The sequence below is a fragment of the Haliotis cracherodii genome, unplaced genomic scaffold (genome assembly GCF_022045235.1).
Source record: "Haliotis cracherodii isolate W230 unplaced genomic scaffold, xgHalCrac1.p SCAF_8, whole genome shotgun sequence".
NCBI classification, from domain to species: Eukaryota; Metazoa; Mollusca; class Gastropoda; order Lepetellida; family Haliotidae; genus Haliotis; species Haliotis cracherodii.
The window spans coordinates 46,705,570-46,732,473 of NW_027266341.1; the positions used below are offsets into that span (position 1 = coordinate 46,705,570).

General features: G+C 37.5%; 1 protein-coding gene across 1 annotated transcript; it reads right to left on the reverse strand.

The window, feature by feature from the left end:
- Nucleotides 1-4,220: 4,220 nt before the first annotated feature.
- On the reverse strand, nucleotides 4,221-20,090 carry LOC139449690 (solute carrier family 22 member 16-like). The gene is made up of 10 exons (XM_071231190.1): nucleotides 20,001-20,090; nucleotides 18,177-18,472; nucleotides 13,733-13,938; nucleotides 13,267-13,482; nucleotides 12,136-12,375; nucleotides 8,765-8,899; nucleotides 8,427-8,509; nucleotides 7,952-8,075; nucleotides 7,580-7,652; nucleotides 4,221-5,601 (listed from the first exon to the last, which is right to left on the reverse strand). Exons 2-10 carry the CDS (start codon nucleotides 18,450-18,452, stop codon nucleotides 5,401-5,403), a joined length of 1,554 nt encoding a protein of 517 aa, XP_071087291.1. The 5' UTR covers nucleotides 18,453-18,472; nucleotides 20,001-20,090; the 3' UTR covers nucleotides 4,221-5,400.
- Nucleotides 20,091-26,904: the final 6,814 nt, after the last annotated feature.

Consider the following 26,904-nt stretch of genomic DNA (forward strand, 5'->3'; position numbering starts at 1 on the left):
GAGTCTATTGATGAAATATGTGATATTTTTCTGTCCACATTTAAAAATTGTATAAGCTTATGCATACCAAGCCGTGCTGTCACAATAAGGCCAAAAGATAAACCATGGTTTGATAGTGAACTACGTAGAGAAATATGAATAAGAGATCGACTGAGAAAAAAAGCTTAACGAACATGCAATAAACGCGATTTATCTAAATATAGAAAACAGAGAAATAAAGTAAACAATTTGAAGAAATCTGCCAAGGAAAACTTTTATCTTTACTTAGATGAATTATTATCTACACAAATCAAGGAAATCAGTTCTAATTATTGGAAACATTGACGTCACTTGATCAAAGAGTGGAGCCAGCACCGGTACCGTGATCCCGCCTCTGAAGCTGAAGCTCTCAACGATTATTTTACGTCAGTTTCCAATGTTGATGATGAAGGCCCCTCACTACCACCATTTGTTAAACTATGTGAACATGAATTGGATTATACCGTTATTGAAAGTCAAGAAATAACAGATCTCATAAAGTCCCTACCGGTAAATAAAGCAAGCGTTCCCGACAACCTGAATCACAGATTACTTAATATAAATCACTATCCATAGCCAATCCTTTACGCTTGTTATTGTCCCCCGCCGCGCGAAAGCGCGAAGCGGGGGATAGAGTATTCACGACCGTCCGTACGTACGTCTGTACGTCCCACCTGTTTGTTGCCGCGATATCTCAAGAACTAAACACTGGATTGTCTTCATATTTGGAACTATGGTGTATATACCGACTCAGCAGACACCAGTCGGTTTTGGTGACCTTGACCCCATTTTCAAGGTCACAGCAGGCAAATCTGCTTTTGGAGTCGGAAAACGGTGTTGCCGCGATATCTCAAGAACTAATCGCTGAGATTGTCTTCATATTTGGTACTATGGTGTATATACAGGCGGGGGACATTTCGTCACTTTGTGACAAATACTTGTTTAATTTGTCTTTTGAACATATAATAATAGCACATTCCCATCACAGTGGAAACTTGCTAATGTAATGCCTTATACAAAAAGGGAGATAAATCCAACCCTTCCAACTACAGACCTATTTCACTGTTATCTTGTCTTGTGAAATTATTTGAAAGACTCATTTTTAAAAGAATGTATAATTACTTTCTGGAGAATAAACTACTTTCCAAATATCAATCGGGATTCATGCCAAACAATTGTACTACATATCATTAATTGAAATTTACCGTCACATTTGTAATTCACTTGATAATCACAAATATGTTTGTATGATATTCTGTGATATTTCTAAGGCATTCGACAGGGTATGGCACAAAGGTATATTGCATAAACCTCAACAATATGGTATAACTGGTAAATTATTAGCTTGGTGTCGTAGTTATCTGTTAGCCCGTTGCCAAAGAGAATTTATTAATGGTAGTTTATCAAGTAAAAAAATCACTAAAGTAGGTGTCCCACAGGGCTCTGTACTGGGGCCGTTCCTATTTCTAGTTTAGATAAATTATATTACTGATCAGCTTCAAAATATTACTAGGTTATTCGCCGACGATACATGTATAGGAACTCCATCTAATGTTATGGTCGTAATTGAAGACAGACTAAATCAAGACCTTCTCTCTCTCCACCAGTGGGCAAGCACATGGCTTGTAAACTTTAATCCACCCAAGACAAAATACATGCTTTTTAGTCACAAACAGGTACTGGATTATCCAATTATTTGCTATGCTAACAGTGCCATTGAACATGTTGAAACCCACAATCATCTTGGGGTCACGTTTTCTCAAGATACGAAATGGACTGCACATGTTTCAATTATTGCTAGGTCAACAGCGAAAATGGTTTCAGCCATGCGTAAACTTAAATATAAATTAAATAGATATAATCTGTCAAAAATCTATCTGACACTTATAAGACCTATTCTGGAATACTCATCGGAAGTATGGGACAACTGTTCTGTTTATAACGAAAATAAACTTGAATTAATACAACTTGACGCTGCCAGAATTGTGACAGGCTTGACCAAATTTGCCTTGAGAGAAAGTTTATGTTTCGAAACCAGCTGGCTACCACTAAATGAGAGACGAAAAATTAAAAAAACTTACGACAGTGCACAAAATGATAATAAATGAGTGTCCCTCATATCTAAATGATTTGTTACCCCTCAATAGATCAGCTGCTTCATATTATAACCTACGTAACAAACAGAACATGACTGTACCTTTCGCCAGAACAAGTACATTTCAGAAATCACTTATGATAGACTCTTTAAAACAATGGAATTCACAAAATGAAAATATTAAAAATAGTATCGCTGTAGCTGAATTAAAAACTAAAATTTATTCAATTGTTATTAAATCTCCAAATTATTTCAGTTATGGAAAGCGTCAAATCAATATTATCCACACAAGACTTAGACATTGATGTAGCAATCTAAATGATGATTTGTTTAGGGTTAATTTGTCAGACACTGTCTCTTGCCTTTGCGGTTCCCCATGCGAAAATGCTTTTCACTATTTTCTTGAATATAACAATATTCTTTAATAAGACAATCTTTGTTTATCAACATTAGGAATATAGGGACTCAGCCAAATTTAGAAACAATTCTTTGTGGTAACAAAAATCTATCTGAAGAACAAAATAACTTAATTTTCAAATATGTCCATAAATTTATTGTAGAAACAAACATAAATTAAATTGTATCCTAATACAACAATAATTATAACAAGAATTATATTTCATGAGCTACTTTCGAATTATCTGGATTTTACAAGTGACTGGCACATATAATACATGGTTGTTTCAACACTCCGATTTTGATGTAAAACCAAAGCATTCCCTGTAACTATCACAGCTTATTTACATTCTAGACTTCCTGCCCTTCACATAAATTTAGAATGTCTATTACATGTAGTTTATTAACTACTGTGTTATTTTATAAATATATCATGTACCACTGTATACCAAAAATGTAAATTCATCATATGTATATATGTAGATGTATGTGTGGGTCTATGTAGGTATACGTGTTTGTGTGTAATACTGTATATAAGAATATGTGTGTTATCATATTTTCTCATTACTTGTAATTCCTATGCAATGTACATTTATTCTGCACCATAGAATTCACATACCACAATCTAATGAAATGTATATAGGAGAAGGCCTCGTAAGTGTGTCACTTGAGCCTAATCCATTTTGTTTTCCGCGATGAAATATGTTTAAATCAAAACCAAGAAGAGAGAAACACTTACACTGTCAGATAGATGTATTACCATTGCTAAACTTGAGGAAGACACAGTCCTAAGCCAAGGATTCATTGAAACTAATATTTGTGAACGTTTTCGGATGAATAAGATATCTGCTCGTTGGGTGCCAAAGTGTTTAAGTTCTGATCTTTAGGAAGAAAAGAATTGATATTGCCAGAGAAAATTTAGAGCTAATAGAGGAGGATTTCGTCAAATCAAAAAAAGAGATACGTAACCGCTATGAGCCCGAGTCAAAACACCAATTCATGAAATGACACCATTCCAGTTCTCCGGCACCAAAGACATTCAAATCTTCAAGATATATGTGAAAAAAAGTTATTTATGGACACTGTATTCTGGGATGCAAAGGGTGTGATCCTTGCTGATTACCGGTGCAGGATGATTACCGGTGCCTTCTATGCTGACTCGCTTCATCGCCTAAGAGATTCTATCAAAGAAAAGCGGCGAGGAATACTGACTGCTGGAGTTTTATTATTACTTCTAGACAATGCCTCTCCTCACATCTCTCAACTTGTAAAGGCTGCTATGCGACAATGTGGGTTCGTATAAATTATCACCCTCTATACTCGCCAGACCTGGCACCAAGTGATTTCCACCTGTTTCCTGAATTGAAAGACCACCTTCCTGGAAAGTGAATTGTTTTTTCAGAAAACTTCTTCATGACTGGTAATGAAAAGCTTCACTAGTGACAAGAGAAGTGTATTGAAAAGCAGGGAGATAATATTGATTAATTTAATTAATTAATAAGCGCTTTCAAAATTGTTGGTTGTGTTTGTTTTTACCAGCCCTCGCATCACTGCTCTGCAAAAGTGTGATGTACTAGAAATCGAAGACGACTAATCATCGTTTTGCTACTTCGCAGCTGTATATCCATAGTACTCGAACAATCGGGAAACGTTCATTCCATGTCTTGTCCATGTCAGTATTAAAGATAAAAAACTTGTGTGTGATCTGATAAGTTTTGCGCTTTATTTAAAAATACATTTGCCAGGAACTCGTTAAGCACCAATGTATTCATCATTGGCCATCAGTTATATTCATGTAACATGAAGATGTTTGTGCTCATGGCGACGAGGCCTTCAAATGGGAAATAAACATACAATGTTTTCAATATAGAGCCAGGTTACCTGTAGATGTAACCGAACTGAAATTGAATTTGGAACCGAACGCGCAGCACTAACCTAGCTCTACACTGAAAACACAGTATGTTTATCTCCATTCTACCATGACTAAATAAAACGCGAAGTCTTTAGTGTATGTAAATATATTGAGTGAAGCAGCATTGGTTTGGTCCAGTGTTTTGAGTGTATTGACGATCGCAATCTACGAAATCACCGACAACAGCCTTTAAAAAACTAAGGAGCTCTACATGGTCAAGCAGCTTCTTTACACCGGAATACTTCACACGATCGCGAACTAATGGCAGGCAGTGTAAGTATGTAGCAACGGCAACATCGTATGCTGACATGAGGTGGGCACTCTAAACAAAAATAAGCAAGCCTTGCCAAGTTTTCAATCTTCACAGCGCGTCACTATCATGATGTCATACGTTCATTGTGACGCATAAGATATGACCTCACCGTGGTATATAGCGCCAAATAGCAAGCTATTTGCTGTTCACAAAACTTGAAATACAGTCTCTTTGAAGATGTATATCGTATTTTCTGCACGAAATACATTGGCACACATCTTCTGAATATATTAGTAACTTCAACTTTGTATTTTGTAGCCTATAATTGTAGACATAATTATGTAAATACGCCTACTGACAATGGCTGTAAAATAAGTACTATTCTAAATATAGTAGCTTCCGTTGTGAATAGGCTGTTTCAATCAGAGGCCAGGGGGAATAGAGTGCTTTGATACCTCTGAACAATCAAAATCGAATATATTCCAAATTCATGGTAGAATGCTGAATAAACTCTTTCCGTGCAAAATATTATAATAATTATAATAATGTATAAAGCGTTTGCTATTGTGAAGAAAACAGTTTTAGAAGTATAATGCTAAGGGGTGAGTGAGTTAGGTTTAATGCCTGTTTGGACAGTTTTTAGATACATTGCGGCATGTTAAGTTGATTCTTCGTATTACAAACGATATAGAGTGCACAGGTTGTGCGACTGTTTGTGAATGACATTCAGGAACAGATCTTCTCATCCAATTTGATGTCTTTCGAATTTGTTATCTCTGCATCAGCTGGCTCAGTTTTCACTGAAGCTTCCACAGTTGTGTCGGCCAGGGGTGCGCCCTTAGTTTCCCGAGTCAGCAGTGACAGTAAGGTGCAGACAACCATAGCTGATCCCACAATGACAAAAGGTGGCAGAAGATCATCACCTCCCTGAAAGTAACGGCCAAGTTCTTATTGTGCTTTCATGTATGGCTGTTGCTGCTTCAGTGATATAATAGTGAATGTTTTTGTTATTATTTGAGTTTAATTATCGCATTTAGCTTGTTGAGGTACCAGGGAATGAATTACCCTAATCCATTACATAATTAAAGTCAGTTGTTCACATTTTAAGTTTCCCGAAAGTGCAGGGGGATTAGCTCAAGTTCTAGTTCACTTATTCTCAAAAACCACGTTTGGTGGTACAAGAGCATATACAGTATACAAAGACAAATGAAAAATTAATTAATACACAATGTTGAAATACAGAATTAATAAATACAAGATATTATACAAGATGGCTGGAGTTAAGATTCTACTTTTCTTTTAAGAGATAATACCTTCGAAAGGTATTTTGATAGATTAATAATTTCTTTAGCGCCTTTGGTTGTAAATAACTTAACAAAGTTTGGTATACTTGGATATTTTGTTATGAGAGATGGTAAGTACATTTTTCTTGCTTCAGAGAGAGTTTTACAGTAAAATATGTAATGTAAATCATCAGCAATAGAAAAAGATTTACAAAGATTGCAAGTTCTCTCACATCGTGGTAGGTTCTCCCAGCGGCCAGTTTCTATCGGTAGATTATGATTAGATGTAATATATCTTAGTAAAGGAATATAGGGTCTCTTTGGAAAAGATAGATATGCGTCAAATAATGGATACGTTTTGAGATATTTATAATAAAGTCCTTTGGAGCTCGAGGCAACATCATTTCTCCACTTTTGGATAAATTGATCTTTGAGTATTTGTTCCACATGTGAAGCTAGCCATTGGGTAGTACATGAGCTCGGACTATTGAATACATTCATCAAACCAGTTCCATCTAAAATGTCTTTAACCTTTAACAACCAGGGTTTTTCTAGTTTTTCATTATTCAAGGTCAAGTAAATATAGACAAGGTTTGAAAGTTTATTTACACCGTTATGGTAGGTTCATTTATGCCAAAAGGAAATGAGACGTTTGTACATTTTTTTCGTGATAGGGAATCTGCCGTGTTGACCATAGAGCATAAAACGAGGGGTCTTATTCCTTGATCCTGTAACAAGTCGAAGAAACTTTAGATGGATTTTTTCCAGATATTCAACATTTTCAAAACACCAAATTTCGGACCCATAAATTAGATTATGTAATATCATTGTATCAAAGGCATACAGTAAACAATCCAAGGCAAATCGATATTTCGTAATTTTTTCAACAGACTGAACATAGCTTTTGTAGCACTATCAGCGAGATCTTTAATACATGTCACCAGTCTTCTATTCCCATGAAATGTTATGCCTAGGTAGTTATATGTGTCAACTATATCAAGTCTTTTATTGTTATAATAAAAATTTAATTTTGATGTGTTTGCTGGTCCACTCCCAAAGATAAGAATTTTAGTTTTGCTGATATTGACTGGCAATTTCCATCTATCACAATATATTTCGAAGGAGTCTAATGCTTTCTGTAATCCTTGCGGTGATTCATCAAATAGAACTGCTTCATCTGCATACAGTAAGATCAAACGTTGTATGAATAGTTCAATATAGTTGTCTTCAGAGCAATCTAAACACCACTACAATTAGAGTCAAGAATGTTATTTTCAATGTCATTAATAATGAAAACAGTAAAGGAGATAAGTTTTCTCCCTGTCTAACACCAATATTGCAGTTGAAGTAGGCTGATTCATTGTTATTATATTGTACAAGAGATTTTATACTATTATACATTGCCCTTACTAGTGTTAGAAATCTCCCTTCAAGTCTATACAAGCACAATACAATTTCTGCTTTCTATTTTTCAATATTTGCATTCGGTTATAAATGACAAATAGGTTATCAACTGTCGAAAATGATTTCCTGTATCCAGCTTGGGCTGGGGTCAATATATCGTTTTCATCTAAGAAAGTTGAAAGGTGATTGTTCAATATTTTAGTAAATAGTTGACTCACCATGGCAAATACATATGGAGAAACGATACCCCCAAGACGAGACGCAATGTTAGCACCGCCATAGCCCAAGTTCCTGGAAGAGATTATTTAAAAGAATCACTGAACATAACGTCACATCAGTGACCAAACGTACAACACATCTGTGAATAATATGTTAAAAGACTAAACTCGTTAGGTTGGGGTAAATAATACAGCATCTCACATATCCCGTATTTTCAGTGTTATCGTGCTTCTAAAGTAGAATGATTATTACCAGATAATACCTACGCTGATATCGGTGACATAGTATTCAGTAATTCGCTTACAACACTAGAGACAGATAATCCGTACTAATCCGTATGCTAGAGGGATACTATCCCTGCCTATTTATACCTGATCACGGTGGGGTAGGATTCACTGGTGAATACAAGGTAGCAGCTCCAGGCTGATGATGCACCAAGCCTACATATCAAGGCCAGTGTTGTTGTTGCTACTCCTCGGATACTTTCAGACATATCTATAATAAACACAGAGGCGATATACAGGTATGAGCCTAATTGTGACAGAAAAATAACCCTGGTTGTTATGTTCAACAGTGCTCATTATCATACTGTAAAGCAGTAAACCTTTAATGTGTATCGATCGATGTCACTGATGGGATTCAGAATAGAAAAGGTCACTAGCATATCAAGAAATTAGATCGTGTGTTGACAATATGTAATCTGGTTAACGTACATGGCCAGTTTGTTGTTAATGTCAACATTCACTGACTGGTGTGGTCCAGATTGGTTTACTTCTAATATTGGTGTCTTTGGCGGACAACACTCACTCACTCACTCGCCCACTCAGTATTTCGTACAGCACATACCAACTCTAGTTGCAATGACCACACCGAATGCTCCACATGTAGCCAACACGAAGAATGAGAATCCCGTCCATCTGCGCCCAATCCTGATGATTAGGATTGTCCGGTCTTAATTCCATTTACGAAAATACCAATGATCGCTTTAAAATTGATATAGAATGTTGTACATTTGATATTGACTTACAGACTTATACAATTAAAATATAAATGAAAGTAAATCGTGATTTCGATTAATCTTGGTCTTTATTTATTTCTAAATATGTGTATATTGATGTACTGTGACACATTAGATAAAACATTTTTGAAACATAAGTCATTTTAACGTATCCAGTAATGCTGACCTGTTGTTCAAGAAAAACACGGCTACTTCACTGGGCAAAGAAATCACTGATACGAGGAACATGTTGACATATAGGTTCCCAGTCAAGCGCCCCACCCCGAATGAGATGCCATAGTAAACGAAGGACACGAGCAACCTGCAGGAAACAGCGCACACAGATCAAATGCAGGACATTAAACCGATAGGGCATGTAAATAATCAAGTCAAGACCAGGCAATCTTGTGGTTGATATTATGAGCAACGATACACGGTATCGGGGTACGATAACACGCAATCAACGAGTCATCGAACAGCATCATCCGATCCATTCAATCACATCTAACATCATTCATGCGTGTAGGATGCTGGTGACTTATTTGCAAACCCGAAATCAACATGCGCTCCTGAAATCCTATATCAAGGAAATCGTTGCGATCATCCGGGTTAGAACTGATCTTCAGCTACCCATTTTTGCCATAAAAGGCGACTAACGAGATCGAGTGGACAGGCTCGCTGACTTTGTTGATGCATGTCATCGTATCCCAGTTGCTTAGATCGATGCTTAAAATGTCAATTACTGAAATGTCTGGTCCATTCGGCATTAAACAAACAAACAAACAAGTCATTAACCAGTTTTAAAATATTTACATTCATGAAGATCAAAAGGATGTCACTTTGTATTTATGATTTGTTAATCCGAAAACATACGGGCTGTTTTTGTACAGTTCTCTTGTATCGTCTGTGTTACAGCAGTTTCAATACTGAATCCTATGGTGGCCGAGAGGGGACATCGCTTTCTCACTCTATCACGGAAAACCAATATCCCTTCTTGACCACTAAAGGGGCTGCATGTGGTATCTGTTTTAATTGGGAGGGAATGTTAAACTTTTCTCACTATTTAATTAAAACCTAATTTAACTATACAGACGTAGGTGATTTCAAAACAATCCAGAGCTTTGCGTAAAATGTAATTGATTGATTTATGACCCTATTTGGTTGTGGCCATCACGCCGAACGCGCATGGCAGATGATGGCAATACGCTCTATTTAAATCACGTTAAAATCTAAATATATACTTTTCAAAAGAAATTAAGAAGACTATGGTTAATTAGTCATGGCTAATTGTATTGCAAAATACAATCTTGTAATTGTGTGTGTTCTATAATTTGTTTTCGGTAGTATATGATGTTACAATAATATTCTTTTTGACATTTGATGTATGATCAACTTGTATTGTGTCTCTTGTCTTGTGCAAAGCTACAAGTAAATGTACTTTCATATCGTAATTTGATAAACACCGCTGTGAGTTAGTGAAAATGGTTTAACGTCGGTTTTGACGATAATACAGTAATATCTCGGCGGGGAACACCAGAAATGGGCTTTACACACTGTACACATGTGGGGAATCAAACTGGGTCTTCGGCTAGACGAGTGAACGCTTTAACCACTAGGATATACCACTGCCCCCATCGATGTGGAGTTATCACAGTTGATATGTGTACTTGTGTAAACTACACATATGGAGATACATACTAATTAGTGTGGCCACATAGTCAACGTTGATAATAATCTGAAGTGCATTACTATGATTATCAATAACATATGTTAAATCAGCTATCATTGTAATATTTTTATGTATTTCTTAAGTATAGTTTTGTCAAAATTATGTATGTGTGTGTATGTTTGTGTGTGTGTGACTCATTGTCTGTGGTACAATGTAGTAGATAACTACAGAACCCACACCTGAACGCTCAATGGTTCACGATATATCTTAATAGATAGAGAATTGTTACATAAACATGTATATACCTGCTTGAGCCTATACTATAATGCGATATCTAGTCTTATTCTTTAAAGTTTTAGTTTTAAGATTGATGGAAGAATGTGTGTGTGTGTGTGTGTTATGAACAAAATAAAAAATTAATATGAACAGCGACTATTATGTTGTAGTCTGTCAATCTTGCTTATTTACTACACTACAAGAAAATAAACACGTGTGAAAACAAAGTAAACGAGATAACATTATGTACTTGTACGTATATTAACGTATTTATATCTACTACAGGATGTTGAAAAAAATAATTATAAAAGGCAAAATAGCGGTGGTAATTATAGGAATGGATCACTGAATATCAGCAAAAACCGTTTTAATGGACGGCTTTAATGGGAAATATCGTTCTCTCGCTCTATCACTTTTTCTAATGACATACCATCGTCACATGAAAGAATCGGGTGCTCTTTAACTTCTTTGGAATAGTATGTACTGTAAATCTTGAAATAAACCTGAGACTTAATTATAAATGCAAAAACATGAGAGTAGACTAACTTAATTAAACTTTGCATTTATGACTCAGAAATGACTGTTTATAAGACGTCCGCACACTTTGCATAGCGGGAATACCAACTTGAATATAAAACCTATCAAATATTACCACATTACGTTTACTGAGAGTGAGTGAGTGAGTGAGTGAGTTTGGTTTTACGCCGCTTTTAGCAATATTCCAGCAATATCACGGCGGGGGACACCAGAAATGGGCTTCACACATTGTACCCATGTCGGGAATCGAACCTGGGTCTTCGGCGTGACGAGCGAACGCTTTAACCACTAGGCTACCCGACCGCCCCACGTTTACTGAGAACAATATATTATTCAAACATTAGAAATTACAAAATGGACATCCTTTAGTATTACCATTGGTATGGTTTGATGATATCTACTCTGCAAACAGAATAAACATTGATATAACCTACATGTAAGTGTTGTTTTTAGGGAAACACGGTTGTTTTTTAGGAAGTACTCTACTCAGCGCAAATAAGCGGTGTTATTTGCTGTTTGTTTTGATAACTACGCCTGGGGATGGGGGATCCAATTAAACTCCTAAATTGGGCCATAAATCAATCAGATACTTTTTTACGCAGAAATTCAAGGATTGTTAAAAAAGCACATACGTCTGTACTGTTAAAATTATGTTTAAGTAAGTAGATGTAAAAAAATAATTTGAAATGTGACTGGAAAAATCTCAGCTCTCTTTATGATTAAAACCCACCTCAGCTTCCGCCCACTGAGGTCATGTTTAACAGTTCATTAATGTTGTTTTACGTATATACTTTTTATTGTATGGAAACATGCGACCCCTATAATGGCCAAGAGGGAATATTGCTATTCCGCGTGACAGCGAGAAAGCGAGAAAGCGATAGAGCGATAAAGCAATAAAGCGATAGAGCGAGAAAAGATAGAGCGAGAAGGCGAGAAAGTGATGTCCCCTCTCGGCCACCATAGAATCCCGAGTGTATGCGTTACTTCATTAATTCTTCATAAAGGTGTATGACATCAGTTTTACTTGAATTGGTCTGCTTGCAATAAACGGTACAAGATTATATAAAAAATCTCACCAAATAACTTGGTGGACAATAGATTTCCTGAACATACTCCAGCCACGATAGATGTCCAAATAGCTGTATTTGCGATCAGAGTCGCTACCTCTTCTTTCTTCCTCTGACAGTTTCTTTAGAAGGATCGCAGTGTTCGCTGGCTTCTCTCTTTTGTTGTAGCGAGCCATCTGATCCACCACCTTCTCTGCCTCCTCCAGCTTACCATGAACTGCCAGCCACCGCAAACTTTCTGGCACAACGCTGCAGAGTCAGCAAATAGAAGTTGTTGTCATCATTGATATTGAAGTTTTTCTGTTTAAATACTAAAGAGTATAAACTAACCCCAAAATCTTATGAATTGAACAAGACATGACGTCAGCCTAATGAGTAAACATACATGGCAAAGTTTAATTTCCCGAAGCTGACAATGTCCGGTGAGAAGACGATGACCGAGCCAAAGAGTATAGTCAAACAAGGTAAAACTTTAAAATATTGAAAGAAAATCAGAACATACGCTGAGCTTCACTACTAACTACACATGTACCAAATTTGATTTCAATCTGAACATGGGCAACTGAGCAATGGCCATAAGTTGCATTTTCAAAATGGCTGTCGAGGTGACCATTTTGAAAAACGGATTCAAATCTGATGAACAAATGTGGATATTATAATTGGTGGAAACAGTCAAGTGAAGTTTCAGCTTTTTTCCACTGGCTTCTGGGGAGTTGAGGTTTAAAATAGTGTAAAGACATTGAGAGAATTTAGGAGAATAGGCCAAATGTAAATGTGAGTGCAAGGCAAACTTTGAAATATCGTGAAAAGCGGAACATATGTTATGAATCCCACTGCTAACTACACACATCCCAAATTTAATTCCATTTTGAAAAGGAATGGCCATAAATAGGATTTTTAATATTGCTGACGTATTATGTTATGAAGTTGATCACTCTCACATCCAATTTCAAAATGCCACTCATGGGTCTTGTTTTTGAAAAGGTAAACAATTCGTTAAAACAATTACACCACATGAAATTTCAAAATACAATTCTTTTGATGTCGGGTGTGTGTCACAAGTAAAACACCATTTCAAACCCATGACATATACAATATACATAATTTTCTCTGCAGTAAATAGAAAATGGATATACTAACAGGTATCCGAAGAGAAAGGGGACTTGAATGGCTGCCAATATAATGTGTAGATCAGACCAGTTCGGTCGCAACCAACAAGTAAGAGAAAGCAGAGCTGATCCGACTGGCCAGAAGGGAATAGCGGCGATGATTGGACGCCAACGGGTCCCTATGAACTCCATTGTGTAGGTAAAACTCACAACCAGGAAGGAACCAACCATCAAACCAATACAAAATCTGAAAAACCATAATTTTACTATCAGATAGGGCACACACAATGAGTGAATATTAGTTTAACCTGCTTTCAATCTTTATCAAGCTTTTAACATTTATATTCAACAGGGAACAATAACGGACTTTATACTTTTTACAAATGTGGAGATTTAATTGATAATAAAAATAATAATATGTAAATTTCTCATTCATTGCAATAGCAGGTCGCAATGGTACCATCTTGTTTCAACATAAAGAATGATTTCATACATGCCTTAACGCAATAAACATCTGCCATGATGTTGAAAATGCTGCCACCAAGTTAAACAGTGCGTGGAGGAGCAGCGAGATGTAATAGGTCTTCTTTCTCCCAATGACGTCAGCAGATTGACCACTGATGAACGCCCCTAGCAGCACTCCCGTCATCTGTACTGCTGTTATCAATGGCTTTATCCCTTCCATATCGCACAACAGGTTCCACTGGAGAAAACATGTGATTCTGCATTCACCAACGTGCTTCATGTTAATTCAAAAATGCTCCGACAACTACATTAAAGCAGGACACGTGACTTGGGATACAAACAAACATAACTGTGTATACAATGGTCGTTGGTGTCTTCAATTACACCTGGAACACCGTCCTATAAAAATATATACCTGGAACACCGACCTATGATAATATATACCTGGAGCACCGTGCTATGATAATATATACCTGGAGCACCGCGCTATGATAATATATACCTGGAGCAGCGCGCTATGATAATATATACCTGGAGCACCGTCCTATGATAATATATACCTGGAGCACCGTCCTATGATAATATATACATGGAGCACCGCGCTATGATAATATATACCTGGAGCACCGTCTAATGATAATATACACCTGGAACACCGTACTATGATAATATATTTATGGAGCACCGCGCTATGATAATATATACCTGGAGCACCGCCCTTGGATATTCATGAAAATTCCTTGATGGATAAAATTGAAGCTAATGTAGAGGAGGGGATTACATATTTGGTACAGTATGTTCTAGACTCGGCGTCCTGTATGAGGAAACAGATCAAATATGGTGAAAATAAACACCATAAACCAAAGTTGAATATAGCATGTAGGGCAGCAGGATCTGAATCCAGGAAGGCTCTCAGAAGGTATAGGTGCTGTCGCAGTGAATACAACCGACAACGCTACTGTAAACTGAGAAATGTGTAGAAAACCTTTTGTAGGAAGTTCAAATATGATCTTAAATTGTCACGGCTAGTCCGACTAAACAGCACTTTACACTGTCCGAAATTATTTTGGAATACTATACGTTCTCTTCAGAGACATCCTACCCCCAAAGGATCTATATCCCAAACAGAATGGTTACATCATTTCAAGAAGTTATTCTCAAAAGATGATTCGATATATTTGGTAGACAATGAGTGCTTTGAACGTGATGATGATGGCGTCAGTGAAATTCTTAGTGATGTTGACATGCTTCTGTTGGAATCGCTTATCACGGAAACGGAAATATTTAATGCTATATCCCACCTTAAAACAGGTAAATCTGCTGGTACTGATTGTGTTATAGCTGAAATGCTCAAGTACTCACTACCTGATACTATGCCTTTTCTGGCTAAATGTTTCAATCGGATTTTTGATACAGGTATTTTTCCTTGTGTCTGGTCAAAATCTATTATTATTCCGTTATTCAAGAATGGAAACGTAAACAATCCTGACATTTACCGGGGTATATCTCTCACGAGTATCCTTAATAAAGCATTTAAATCTATCATCAATAATAGATTAACACAGTGGTCAAATATGAGATATTTGATCCCTGAAACACAAGCGGGATTTAGAAAGGACTATTCTACTTTTGACCACATATTTACTTTGTATGCAGTCATTGAGAAATATTTATCGTACAGGAAACGTAAGTTGTATGTGGCCTTTGTTGATTTTAAAAAGGCATTTGATTCTGTAAATAGAGCTTATTTGTGGAGGTGTTTGAAAAATAAGGGTTTAGGAGGCAAAATGCTTGACATTATTAAATCAATGTATGCAAATGTAAAATCATGTGTTCGCTGTGGTGATATTAAGAGTGACTTTTTTGATTGTCCGATAGGTTTACGTCAAGGATGTGTTTTAAGTCCTATACTTTTCTCATTTTTAATAAATGAGTTATATGTTGATATCATACAGTCTGGTAGACATGGTGTCCAGCTCTCCCCTGATATAATAGAACTTTTCATGCTACTTTTTGCAGATGATGTGATTTTGATGTCTAGTACTATTATTGGTCTACATATGCAGCTTAACATACTTTCGGAATATTCAGATAAATGGAAACTTAGTGTTAATCTTGATAAAACAAATATTGCTATATTTCGTAGAGGTGGTCGAGTGGCCACAAGAGAGAAATGTTTTTTTAAAGGTACATGTATTAATGTTGTGCATGAATACAAATACCTTGGCATATTGTTTACCCATACACTGAATCTGAATAAGTCAGTAATTAATCTCACAAACAGAGCAAAGAAAGCTCTGTTACAAGTCCACTTTGTTATGTCTAAGCTCGGAGTTATTTCACCAAAAATGTATTTTAAATTATTTGATTCTCAAATACAACCTATTTTACTATACGGGTCTGAGATATGGGGTTGTAAAGAGTTCTATACAATTGAAAAGGTTCATCTCCTCGCTTGTAAAAAGTTTTTGAATGTTGGTATGTCAACACCAAGTAATATGGTTTATGGAGAATGCGGGAGATTCCCATTGTACATTGGATCTTACACTCAAGCTCGTTGTTTGAAGTATTGGTGTAAAATAATATTAATGCCTGAACACCGTTTACCCAAGAAAGCCTACAACATGCTCGTACACCTCGACAATCTTGGAAAGAACACATGGGCTTCTTGTATTCGTTCATTGCTTTTTACATATGGCTTTGGTTTCATTTGGCTGTCCCAGACAATTGGTAATGCAAATGCTTTCATTAAGTACTTTCGCATGCGTGCCATTGACATGTTTCATCAGAAATGGCATTCAGATATTTATGAAAGTTCAAGATATGATACTTATCGCCAGTTAAAGTCATTGCTTGAACCAGAATCCTATTTATCAAATTTACGGTACAGGAATTCTCGTAACACCTTATTCGTTTCAGACTTGGCCTGAATGATCTAAAAATTAACACAGGGAGATTTTCATCTATTGAAAAATCGATACGATTATGCCCATTTTGTGACATTGTTGTCGAAGATGAATACCATTTCATGTTTATTTGCCCTATACACGAAAATCTAAGAGACAAGTACTTACCGCAGTGGTCTCTATCTCATTTTAATGCTAAAAGATTGTCTTCATTACTGTCTTGCAAGGATCTTATAACACAACATCAACTGGCTTTGTACATACATAATGCTTTTTTGTTACGAAGTGAATTGTTACCTTGACTTTGTATTTTATAAAATATGTTATGTAACTCCGTTGTATATGGGCCTGTGGCCTTTCATACAATAAAGAATTGAATTGAATTGAAACCGTCCTATAAAAATATATACCTGGAACACCGTGCTATGATAATATATACCTGGAGCAGCGCGCTATGATAATAAATACCTGGAGCACCGTCCTATGATAATATATACCTGGAACACCGCCCTATAAAAATATATACCTGGAGCACCGTGCTATGATAATATATACCTGGAGCACCGTGCTATGATAATATATACCTGGAGCCGCGCGCTATGATAATATATACCTGGAGCACCGTGCTTTGATAATATATACCTGGAGCACCGTCCTATGATAATATATACCTGGAGCACCGTCCTATGATGATATATACCTGGAGCCCCATCCCGTAATGATATATACGTGGAGCACCGTGATATGGTAATATATATCTGGAGCCCCATCCCGTAATGATATATAACTGGAGTACCGTACTATGATAATATATACCCTGACCACCATGCTATGATGATATGTACCTGGAGCACCGTGCTATGATAATATATACCTGGAGCACCGTCCTATGATCATATATACCTGGAGTACCGTCCTGTGATAATATGTACCTGGAGCAGCATCCTGCAGTGATATATACCTTGAGCACCGTGGTATGATAATATATACCTGGAGCCCCATCCTGTAATGATATATATCTGGAGCACAGTGCTATGATAATAATACCCGGAGCTCCGCGCTATGATAATATATACCTGGAGTACCGTCCTGAGATAACATATACCTAGAGCACCGTGCTCTGATAATATATACCTTGAGCACCGTCCTATGATAATATATATCTGGAGCACCATCCTGTAATTATATTTACCTGAAGCCCCATCTATCCTATGATGATATATACCTTGAGCAGCATCCTATAATGATATATACCTGGAACACCATCCTGTAATGATATATACCTGGAACACCGTCCTGTAATGATATATACCTGGAGCAGCGCCCTGTAATGATATATACCTGGAGCACCGTCCTGTAATGATATATACCTGGAGTACCGTCCTGTAATGTTATATATGTTAAGCACCAATACACATTTTTGGACAGAAGGTATTTCCAAGCATATACTCCTGAATGTGGCAACAGTAATACTGCTATATTCATAACATTCACAACCATCCCAGTACATATGCAGACTATCTAAAAATACCTAAGCTGCTCATCTGCACTAACAATGGTTGTATCGTACCTCATTGATGACCGTGTCCTTCTCTTGACTGTACATAAAGGTGCAGGAGCTTTCGTTGCCTGCCACCGGACATTTCTCCAGACCAGTGTAGTTGTTGATGCCGACATTTTCACCAACGACGTCCGTACACCACCATTTGTCAGGGAATACTCCCGCGAACGACATCATCAACATTCCCCATGCTATCATACCCTTCGGAACCATGATTAGCAGCATGATCGTGATCTGGAACCGGGACATTCCCCCCACACCGTCTATAATCTCGTCAGAGTACATCCTTCTGTCTGCTCACGGATCTGGAGATGCAAATACACGTTCCACTGTTTTATGTGCCTTTTCGGTATCACGTTTTCTAATTAGATCATGTGTAAATTACCTTACATAAAGTTCACTTTAAAGAAATATACAGTTTCTCCTTCGACAACAGTTAAACATATCAGCAGGTAAGACCACAACTCTCTGTTCCAGACCACGCAAACGAAACAGCGAAAAGCGTCAACAATAGAAATCACGCATAATTCAATGCATGACTTTCACATGCGGAGTTGTAAATCGTGATAATGTGTGGAACATTACAAAGCTTACACTGTGTGTGGGGCGTGATGGGCAACATGGGATATATGCGAGACGCTTTATAATTATTAACCACTTGACGTCGGGTGATGCGATTGTATATGTCCTTCCTTTTCAAACTATGAGTGAGTGAGTGAGTTGGATTTAACGCCGCTTTTAAAAGTATTCCAGTTATACCACGGCGTGTCAGCTTAATGATGGAGGATAGCCCGATGTGATGCTGGTCTCAGACGCTTACCACCTCTGTGAAACCCATCACTCACGAAATACATTTTACAGTTGTGGTTTCTGCAGGTACAGGGGGCGGTCGGGTGGCCTAGTGGTTAAAGCGTTCACTCGTCACGCCGAAGACCCGGGTTCGATTCCCTATATGGGTACAATGTGTGAAGCTCATTTGTGGTGTCCCCCGCCGTGATATTGCTGGAATATTGCTAAAAGCGGCGTAAAACCATACTCACTCACTCACTCACTCTGCAGGTACTGATTTATTTTTGCCCATTTCAGGTAAAGAAAAGTACACATATGGACGAAAATAAGGTACATATAGTAAATAGTGTTGGCAACTTTCAATTATATGAATATCACATACGTGATCTTAGTATCCCTCCTTTATCAGAACCTCAAAAATCATTCTGAAACCCCGCAAATAACGGAAGAATGTGTGGAGAGAAACACGAACTCCGAACTTTCCGTAATTTTAAATGGTGTTAAATCAACTACATTTCGCGAATGCTGATAATGAGACGCTGATTACATCACACATGTTTTACACTGAGTTGCGACACATACATCCGTCATGTCATTATATAATATATATAATAGTTTGTACTTGTTGATTCCCTGCATGACTCTCGGCATTGCGGAGATAAAACAAGTACTGTTCGGCTCGGAGTCAGTATGATATGTGACTGAGTTGCGTGTCCATGTTAATCAGAAGCATGGTCTAAAACTATGAAACCGACAATGTCCGGACAAGTACAATCAGCCACACACACACGCGCGCATAAATTATATGAGTGTAATATCAATAAACGCGACGTCAAACTCCATTGACCCACACCCACCTTATTCATGTTTAGAATGAAATGACAACCTACCCCTGAAAACCGTACTATTTTGAAAATGTAGAGAAGTCGTAAATAACATCGTTTTACCTTTGGACTGTGAGCATTCCCTTACCTCACACTCATGGAGTTAACAAACATTTATCTCAACATTTAAGCTTTTCAAAAACAAATGTTTGTGACGTACCTTCGGTGCAATTCGAGTATTTTAAATATGGTATCTGTAGACAATAAATGCTCCACCCCAAGATGGTGCTTGCACGTTGTGATGGTCGTGACGACCTCTGCTTTTATCGGAGGGCGTCCTGTATGTAACTATGTCAAGTGAATGCGAACTTCAAGTACTTGTAATCATGTTTGCATAAGAACGCCACAGAAGTGTGTTAGACAAGCATGACATGAGGGCAGATGTTGAGACTACGTTCTATTGTCTTCTTTGTTTACAATATATCAAGCTCAAAGTTGCACGTACAAAGAATGAATTTGTGCCACGCTCGTAAACTGTATCTGACCCGGAATAGCCAACAGGGTCTGTAGACAAACCACGCTATGCTTGATTCTTGAGGATGATGTACTACGGGAACTACCAGTTTACTCATGTTAGCATCCTGGAACTATTTCCATACAGAAAAGGTTGAGCCCAGTCCTAAACATTATTAAATACATGACCTAAAAAATGTATTTACAATTTTTGAATATTTTACTTCAATAAATGTCAACCATTACTCACATTATATATATATATGTCTGTTACGTTATGTAGTCGGGCAGTTAATGGAAGACCTCAGGCTTCTGCAAATGATAATACCCTGAAGAATAGCGTGACCCTTATATCAACATGGGTCACCGCAACATTGCTCATCATCAATCATATATTTGTACCTGCACAACATAACCCTCCAACCTCAATTCTTATCACTGTATTTCAGTTCTCGTCCCCTTATTTTCAGCATGTTGTATAAGAATGCGACGCACTGTCCTCCTAGCTTGTATATTGTTGTTTATTTGTTTTCTTTTATGTACACGCCCATGGCGAACAAAGCTTTTAATGGTCCACGCAATATTTACAACGTCCCCTTTTGACAGCGCGACCTATAACCTTCTTGTAGATGGAGGAGTTACGCAACGTGACCCAGAGATTAGAAGAGTTAGGTCAGTAACCCGTGAATATGAATTGTATTTTCCAGTATAAATCAACACATGGCTGTAAGTAACCTGAGTATTCAAAACTTATGACACTAAACAATACAACTTATATGCACGATTCTATTTTCCTGCAACCATTTGCACAAACTGAATCATCTCAAAATGTAATACATGATGTGTAGCATGTATAGACATGAGCCTTGCTAAATGCATTCACATGTCTCCAAAACGAAATATGCAATGTTGTAACTGAAAAGAAAACAAAATATAACAAGCATTTGAAATATTTGAGAACATACTTATATACTTACTTAATGCTTACGCTTCTTCTTTAACCGTTACGACTTATGATTCATGTAACATCGAATCAATCCTTAAGGGATGTTTGATTCGGGTTCCCATGTAGCCTCCTGTATAGTATAATGTTCCCAGTGAATCTTGTAGTATTTCTCTCAATTAGCTATTTTATGCGCTAATATCCGTGTGCTGTATAAACGTCCCCCTCCTTTAAATACAAGGTGGCAGTCTGTGCCTGTTCGGGGTTAACTGTTGTCAAGTATGGGTTGTCATGTCCGTATCAGATTTGTCCAGTTGAGGCGGAGTAGATTGATTGTCCGAAGCGACAGCTGGAGTTAGTTGGCCCATTTAGCGTGGATGGGAACCTTTCTGTGCTCGACGTTGTTTGTACGTAAAATGCTGCAAGTCATTAGCGATGTAATAATGTTCTTCAAATCGTTTGCCTTACTTTTTACATTGCCCTACAGCACAGGCTGTTGAGTGGAACCACGCCTAATCTCCCATGTGGAAGAAGTATTCGTGTCATAGTAACATTTCGCTCTTTCATGGGACTCCTGTAGATTGGTAAGCGTGATATTTTAGTATGATGTGAGGTAACAGCAACTGACTGTAAAACCCTCACCACTCACCAAGAGCTGAAACCATCTAAAACATCACTTTGATTCGTTAAAAAATATATCAGATGAGCTCATGTTTGTGTCGTGATCGGAAATTACCGAGAACTTCTTTCCGGTGGGTCAATGATTTCCTAAATGATCTAATGTATTATATATTTCACGATTAATGTATTGAGTCTCTTGTGATTTACTAAACAGGAGACGACAGCATCAACTCTATCAGCATGTTGAACTCGTCAGAATTTCCATAGGTTTGTGGGATGCATTTTATCTTGTAACAATATGTACCCGAAATAGTTGCAAAACATAATTAGTCCCCGCTCATATGGCTTCATGATGTCCGCAAGTAATTATTCAGGACAAAGTATAAGTGTCCTGTAAGGCACATTCTGCCGCTACCATTTGTACCCCTTGATTCCACTGTTTGTAGCAGGCCAGCCAGTGCAGCAGAGTAAGACATATATGAAAGATTGAACGAACCCGCCTTAACTTCGGATGCAATCACATCGAATAAAATGATGGCGTCGATCGTTGTTCGGGCTTGCAGGCACTGATTTGTTTGGCAAATTTAATTACAGATGGCTGGGTATCATCAACGTTACAAATTGCTACGTAAAACAACGTTCACTCAGTCACTTACATTACATGTACATGTATGTAGGGCTAGTCGGTCACTGTCATGACCACACAACCCTCCATTACACACTATGTAGCGTATTAACTAGGCCATGTCAATGTAGCAGGAGATAGCTGATGTGTAAACAGAGGGACACATTGTCCCTCTATGAAGGTAAGGGGACATCCCTGGGTCACCCCGAAGACTCTTACGTACGATAATGTTTGTACAAAGTATAGTATTCACAAACCAGACACTATCATGTTAGACCGGCTAGCTCAGAGTACTTGCCAGGTAGTGTGAGGGAGACAAACAACAATATCAATATCGCCTATTAAATCTCTCTGAACAGCTAATATACAGGGCAGATATGAACGCAACGAACTGTAAGGTGGCGGCACGTGGTCCTGTTCACAGCGCACATATCACTAATTAGGTGAAGTTAAGCAACCTTGGTCACTTTGGATAGGTTGAGTTTCTAGGGCTTTGGTCGAAATGTGTCTCTGTTCACCTAGCACTACCCGGTAGGATGAGATGACTATACGGTTGTTGCAGCTTTGGTTGTATATTCTTTAGGGAGATGAGAATGATGGTCGAGTGCACACTGATCCATTGACCAGGGTAATACTAGTGAAGACCTTCCACACGCCCCTGTGGTGTGGATATAGCGCAATAAAATAGTCTCATTATTAATATTATCATTATTATTATAAAGTTGTTGTTTTTATAAGACGTATCGTATTGGCATGAATTTCCACGAGCAAACATTCAGTTAATGGAACAAAGATTTACACGGAGGGGCATGGATATAACTGAAAACATTTGAGTACTTCTCTCTGAAGTCGTTTTGTTTATTGATCACCGGCTGGCTCGTTCCAATTGTTCCATTGTTTAAATTGTTAGCGAAGAGGCTTAAAGCAAGGTCATATGTGATCGCATTGTCGCAAATTTAAAAAATGTAGTCATCCATTGCTCGTGTCGTCATAAACGGTCGCATGTGACGTCTTTCTAAAACACAACGGGAAAAAGACAACGGGAAACATGAAAACCAACCTTCTCGGAAGTCGGAACTACGGATCTGTCGATCGTGAAATGATGTTCTTTGGCAAGGGTCGAGACTTACAAGCTTTATTCATTCGGGACAGATAATGTGTTATAGGTTATTCTTAGATCCTTCTCGATTCTAAATGGCCAAACAGAGGTTTCAAATCACAGTAACCACCTTATGAAAGAGCTGGCTTGACGGCCCTATCACCGCAAAATATAAGGAAATATTTAAAGAAAAATGCTTCTTTCATATTCAGTGAATGTAGTCACTATGAAATCCTAATATGTATACTTGTAGGTGATAATATGGAGAGTTGCCGTAACAATAATGTGTTTGTGACATAGACAATAATTCCCGAGGATTGACGGACGTCTCTCAGCGACAGATAATCCGCCATTCCTCCTCACGAGTAGTTTATTGTTTTTACTTTACCTGTCATCAAATTTAAACATAAAAAGCTGAAAAGGAAACACCTACATTTATCCTTATGAGAGAGTCGAAGTCACATTTTGAAATATTCCTCCACGTGTGAAACCACATCAAGTTCCCTGGAATCTCACTAAAGAAACATCCAACTACATTTTGATCCCACGGTCGTCAAAACGTTCAATTGAAACATATCTATATCATGGAATGTTAAACCAAATATTCCCTCATTCAGAATTGGGAATAATTTTGTTTTCATTTATTTATATATATTAAGTAATCCACAGAAAGTGATATAGGATATCTGATAAATAATCAAACACGCCCAGTTTACTTCCAACCATTCACCAGTTTCACGGATGTCATTACGCTAAAAGCAGGCTTACATCATTACAGAGTGGAAATGAAAATAAAAAACACTTGCGATTTCTACAATGTGAAAACAAACAAATAGCTTAAAAAGATTCTTCAAAAAGTGAAGAGTATTCCACAAACATGTTTATGTGAACAAATGTTTTCAAATAACAGTCAGTGTCAAACAAACATTGGAAGGTGCTCAACCCTGGCCCCGAAGTGATCAGTGTTTTTGAAGGACGAAGTTACGGTACGGCCTGTGCTGAGAAGAGTTTGAAGTAGTGTACACTTATTCTGAATCGGATTATGAATCTTCGACACGGCAACGTTTGGAATAAGTATGTCCGGCAGACTGATTTTATTTTGAATACACCGCCGTAACTTGAACGGGAAGAGAGGGAGTGTATCATATCTGCATTTGTGTTTTGCGAATTTGATGACAGAACCACGCCATGTTCTTGTCCCGATGTAGATATGGGTACCGCGTGAGAGTTACAAAAGGCAGTGGAGAGTGCATTCACGGACATTGGCCTTGCACCGTATTTAATCAACGCATTGGAACTTGACAGAACATTAGAAATGCCGCGGTGTTGCATGACTTTCGGTGATTTGCGAGTATGCGTTTATTGTTCATGAATTGGATGTTTTTATGACAAGTAATGGGCATTATTTGATTTTAGATCCATATATCTTATCCTAACTTGGTACTCAAACTTCTAAATTCTTCTCAAAGACGGTATTATTTGATTTGCCGGGATGCCCTTACTTGAAAGTGAGTGACTCATGTGTTTTTGCGCACTATGCATGATTACTGATGCGTTTGTCAGAGGACAAATTAGAGCCATAGTTTCAATTCAGTGCCCCTAGTATATTTGTGCCCCCAGGCTTTGTGAACCAAGCTTCTTCAGATTTGAGACCCCCTCTGGTGTTCATTCCCATATAAAACAGATCATCTATAACAGAAAAGTCTCAGTACAACGTATACACAGTGGCCGGGCAAGAATCGAGATCATCCGGTTATGAACAGGCTCTCGGCCTATCAGCCTCAATATACTCAAGATACGCATGATTCTCGAAATCGCGTTTTACTGTGACATCCACCAAAGACATCTTTCTGTGTAAAGTAATTGTCCTCAGATTGAAACACATGGTGTTGTTCCACCATACCGTCTTCACTATGGTGAATTGCATTGGCCTGCATCGTTTAGTAGTTTGTTTGTTAACACAACCTAGGACACTCAAACAAGATGAATAAGGTTGGTCCTGAACTGAATATACAAAATACAAAAAGAGGAATTGGTGAAGGAAAGATTGTTTGGTTGGTTGTTGTTTAATGCCGCACTCCGCAATATTCCAGCTATTTGACCGTGGTCTGTATATAATCGAGTCTGGACCAGACTATCCAGTGATTGACATCATTAGCATCGATCCATGTAATTGGGATGACATGCATCAACTATGTCAGTGACTGACCACCCGATCCTGTTAGTCGCCTCTTACTAAACGCATCGGCTGCTGAAAATCAATTCTTGAATTTAAAGTCAGAAATAACCTCATAAGGTAGGTTTTCATTTTCTCTGTTTCTTTAATGATTTAGTTTTAGACTTAATGACATCCCTCAATTTTGAAAATTCTGTGGAATCTAAAAGAGAAAAAACATGTTTTTCCGCTTCAGGCGTCGTTCCAAACTTCCTCTTAATCCAATAATTGAGTCTTACTAGTCATCAGGCCCATCTTGGTTTCTCATCCCTGCATCAAAGGGGGGATGTCTTCAACTGGGTGGTGTTCACTTAGTTAAATGTTAATGTTTAAAGAAATCCTATCAATTTATGTTTTGTGCATAACAATTGTAAACAATTGTCTTTATTAGAAAATAAAATTAATATATATATATATATATATATATATATATATATATATATATATATATATATATATATGTGTGTGTGTGTGTGTGTGTGTGTGTGTGTGTGTGTGTGTGTGTGTCTTTGTGTGTGGTTTGTTCGTGGGAAAAAAGACTTTATCAATGAATGACGAAAGTAGTTCCGGTATACAATCAAATGGCGGCATTTCTGAAACAGCAAATCAGTTGTAAGCGAAAACTGTAACAACCCTTGCGACAACCTATCACGCTCAATATCTTCGTTGACATCAAATATTTCGCTTTTAAGTTTTCCAATATCATGGTAGATTGAATGGAGTACTAACATGTACTGTGTGGTTACCCGTGTTAAATGTAACATTTGAAACCTAGGGCTTCACATTTCGTTCAAAATTCAAATAGAAGTCAATATTCAATAATTCATTGGATACGTATAACAAGACGCATATCACTTGGACTCTTTAATGTAAAAAGCAGATGCAGATACAGGTGTAATATGAAGGATGGGAGTAACCTGAACTCATTGTAAATATAAGCGATAAAATCTTATCCATAGTGAAAAACGAACAAGGGAATCGAGCGACACATGTTATTGGCGTGATGGTTTCCGCACTGTTGTTGTTATTCAGTTAATCAACAGAGGGGAAAACACTTCCATTATGAAAAATTAAACAGGTTGATTCAGAGATGCTCAACTGGACCCGT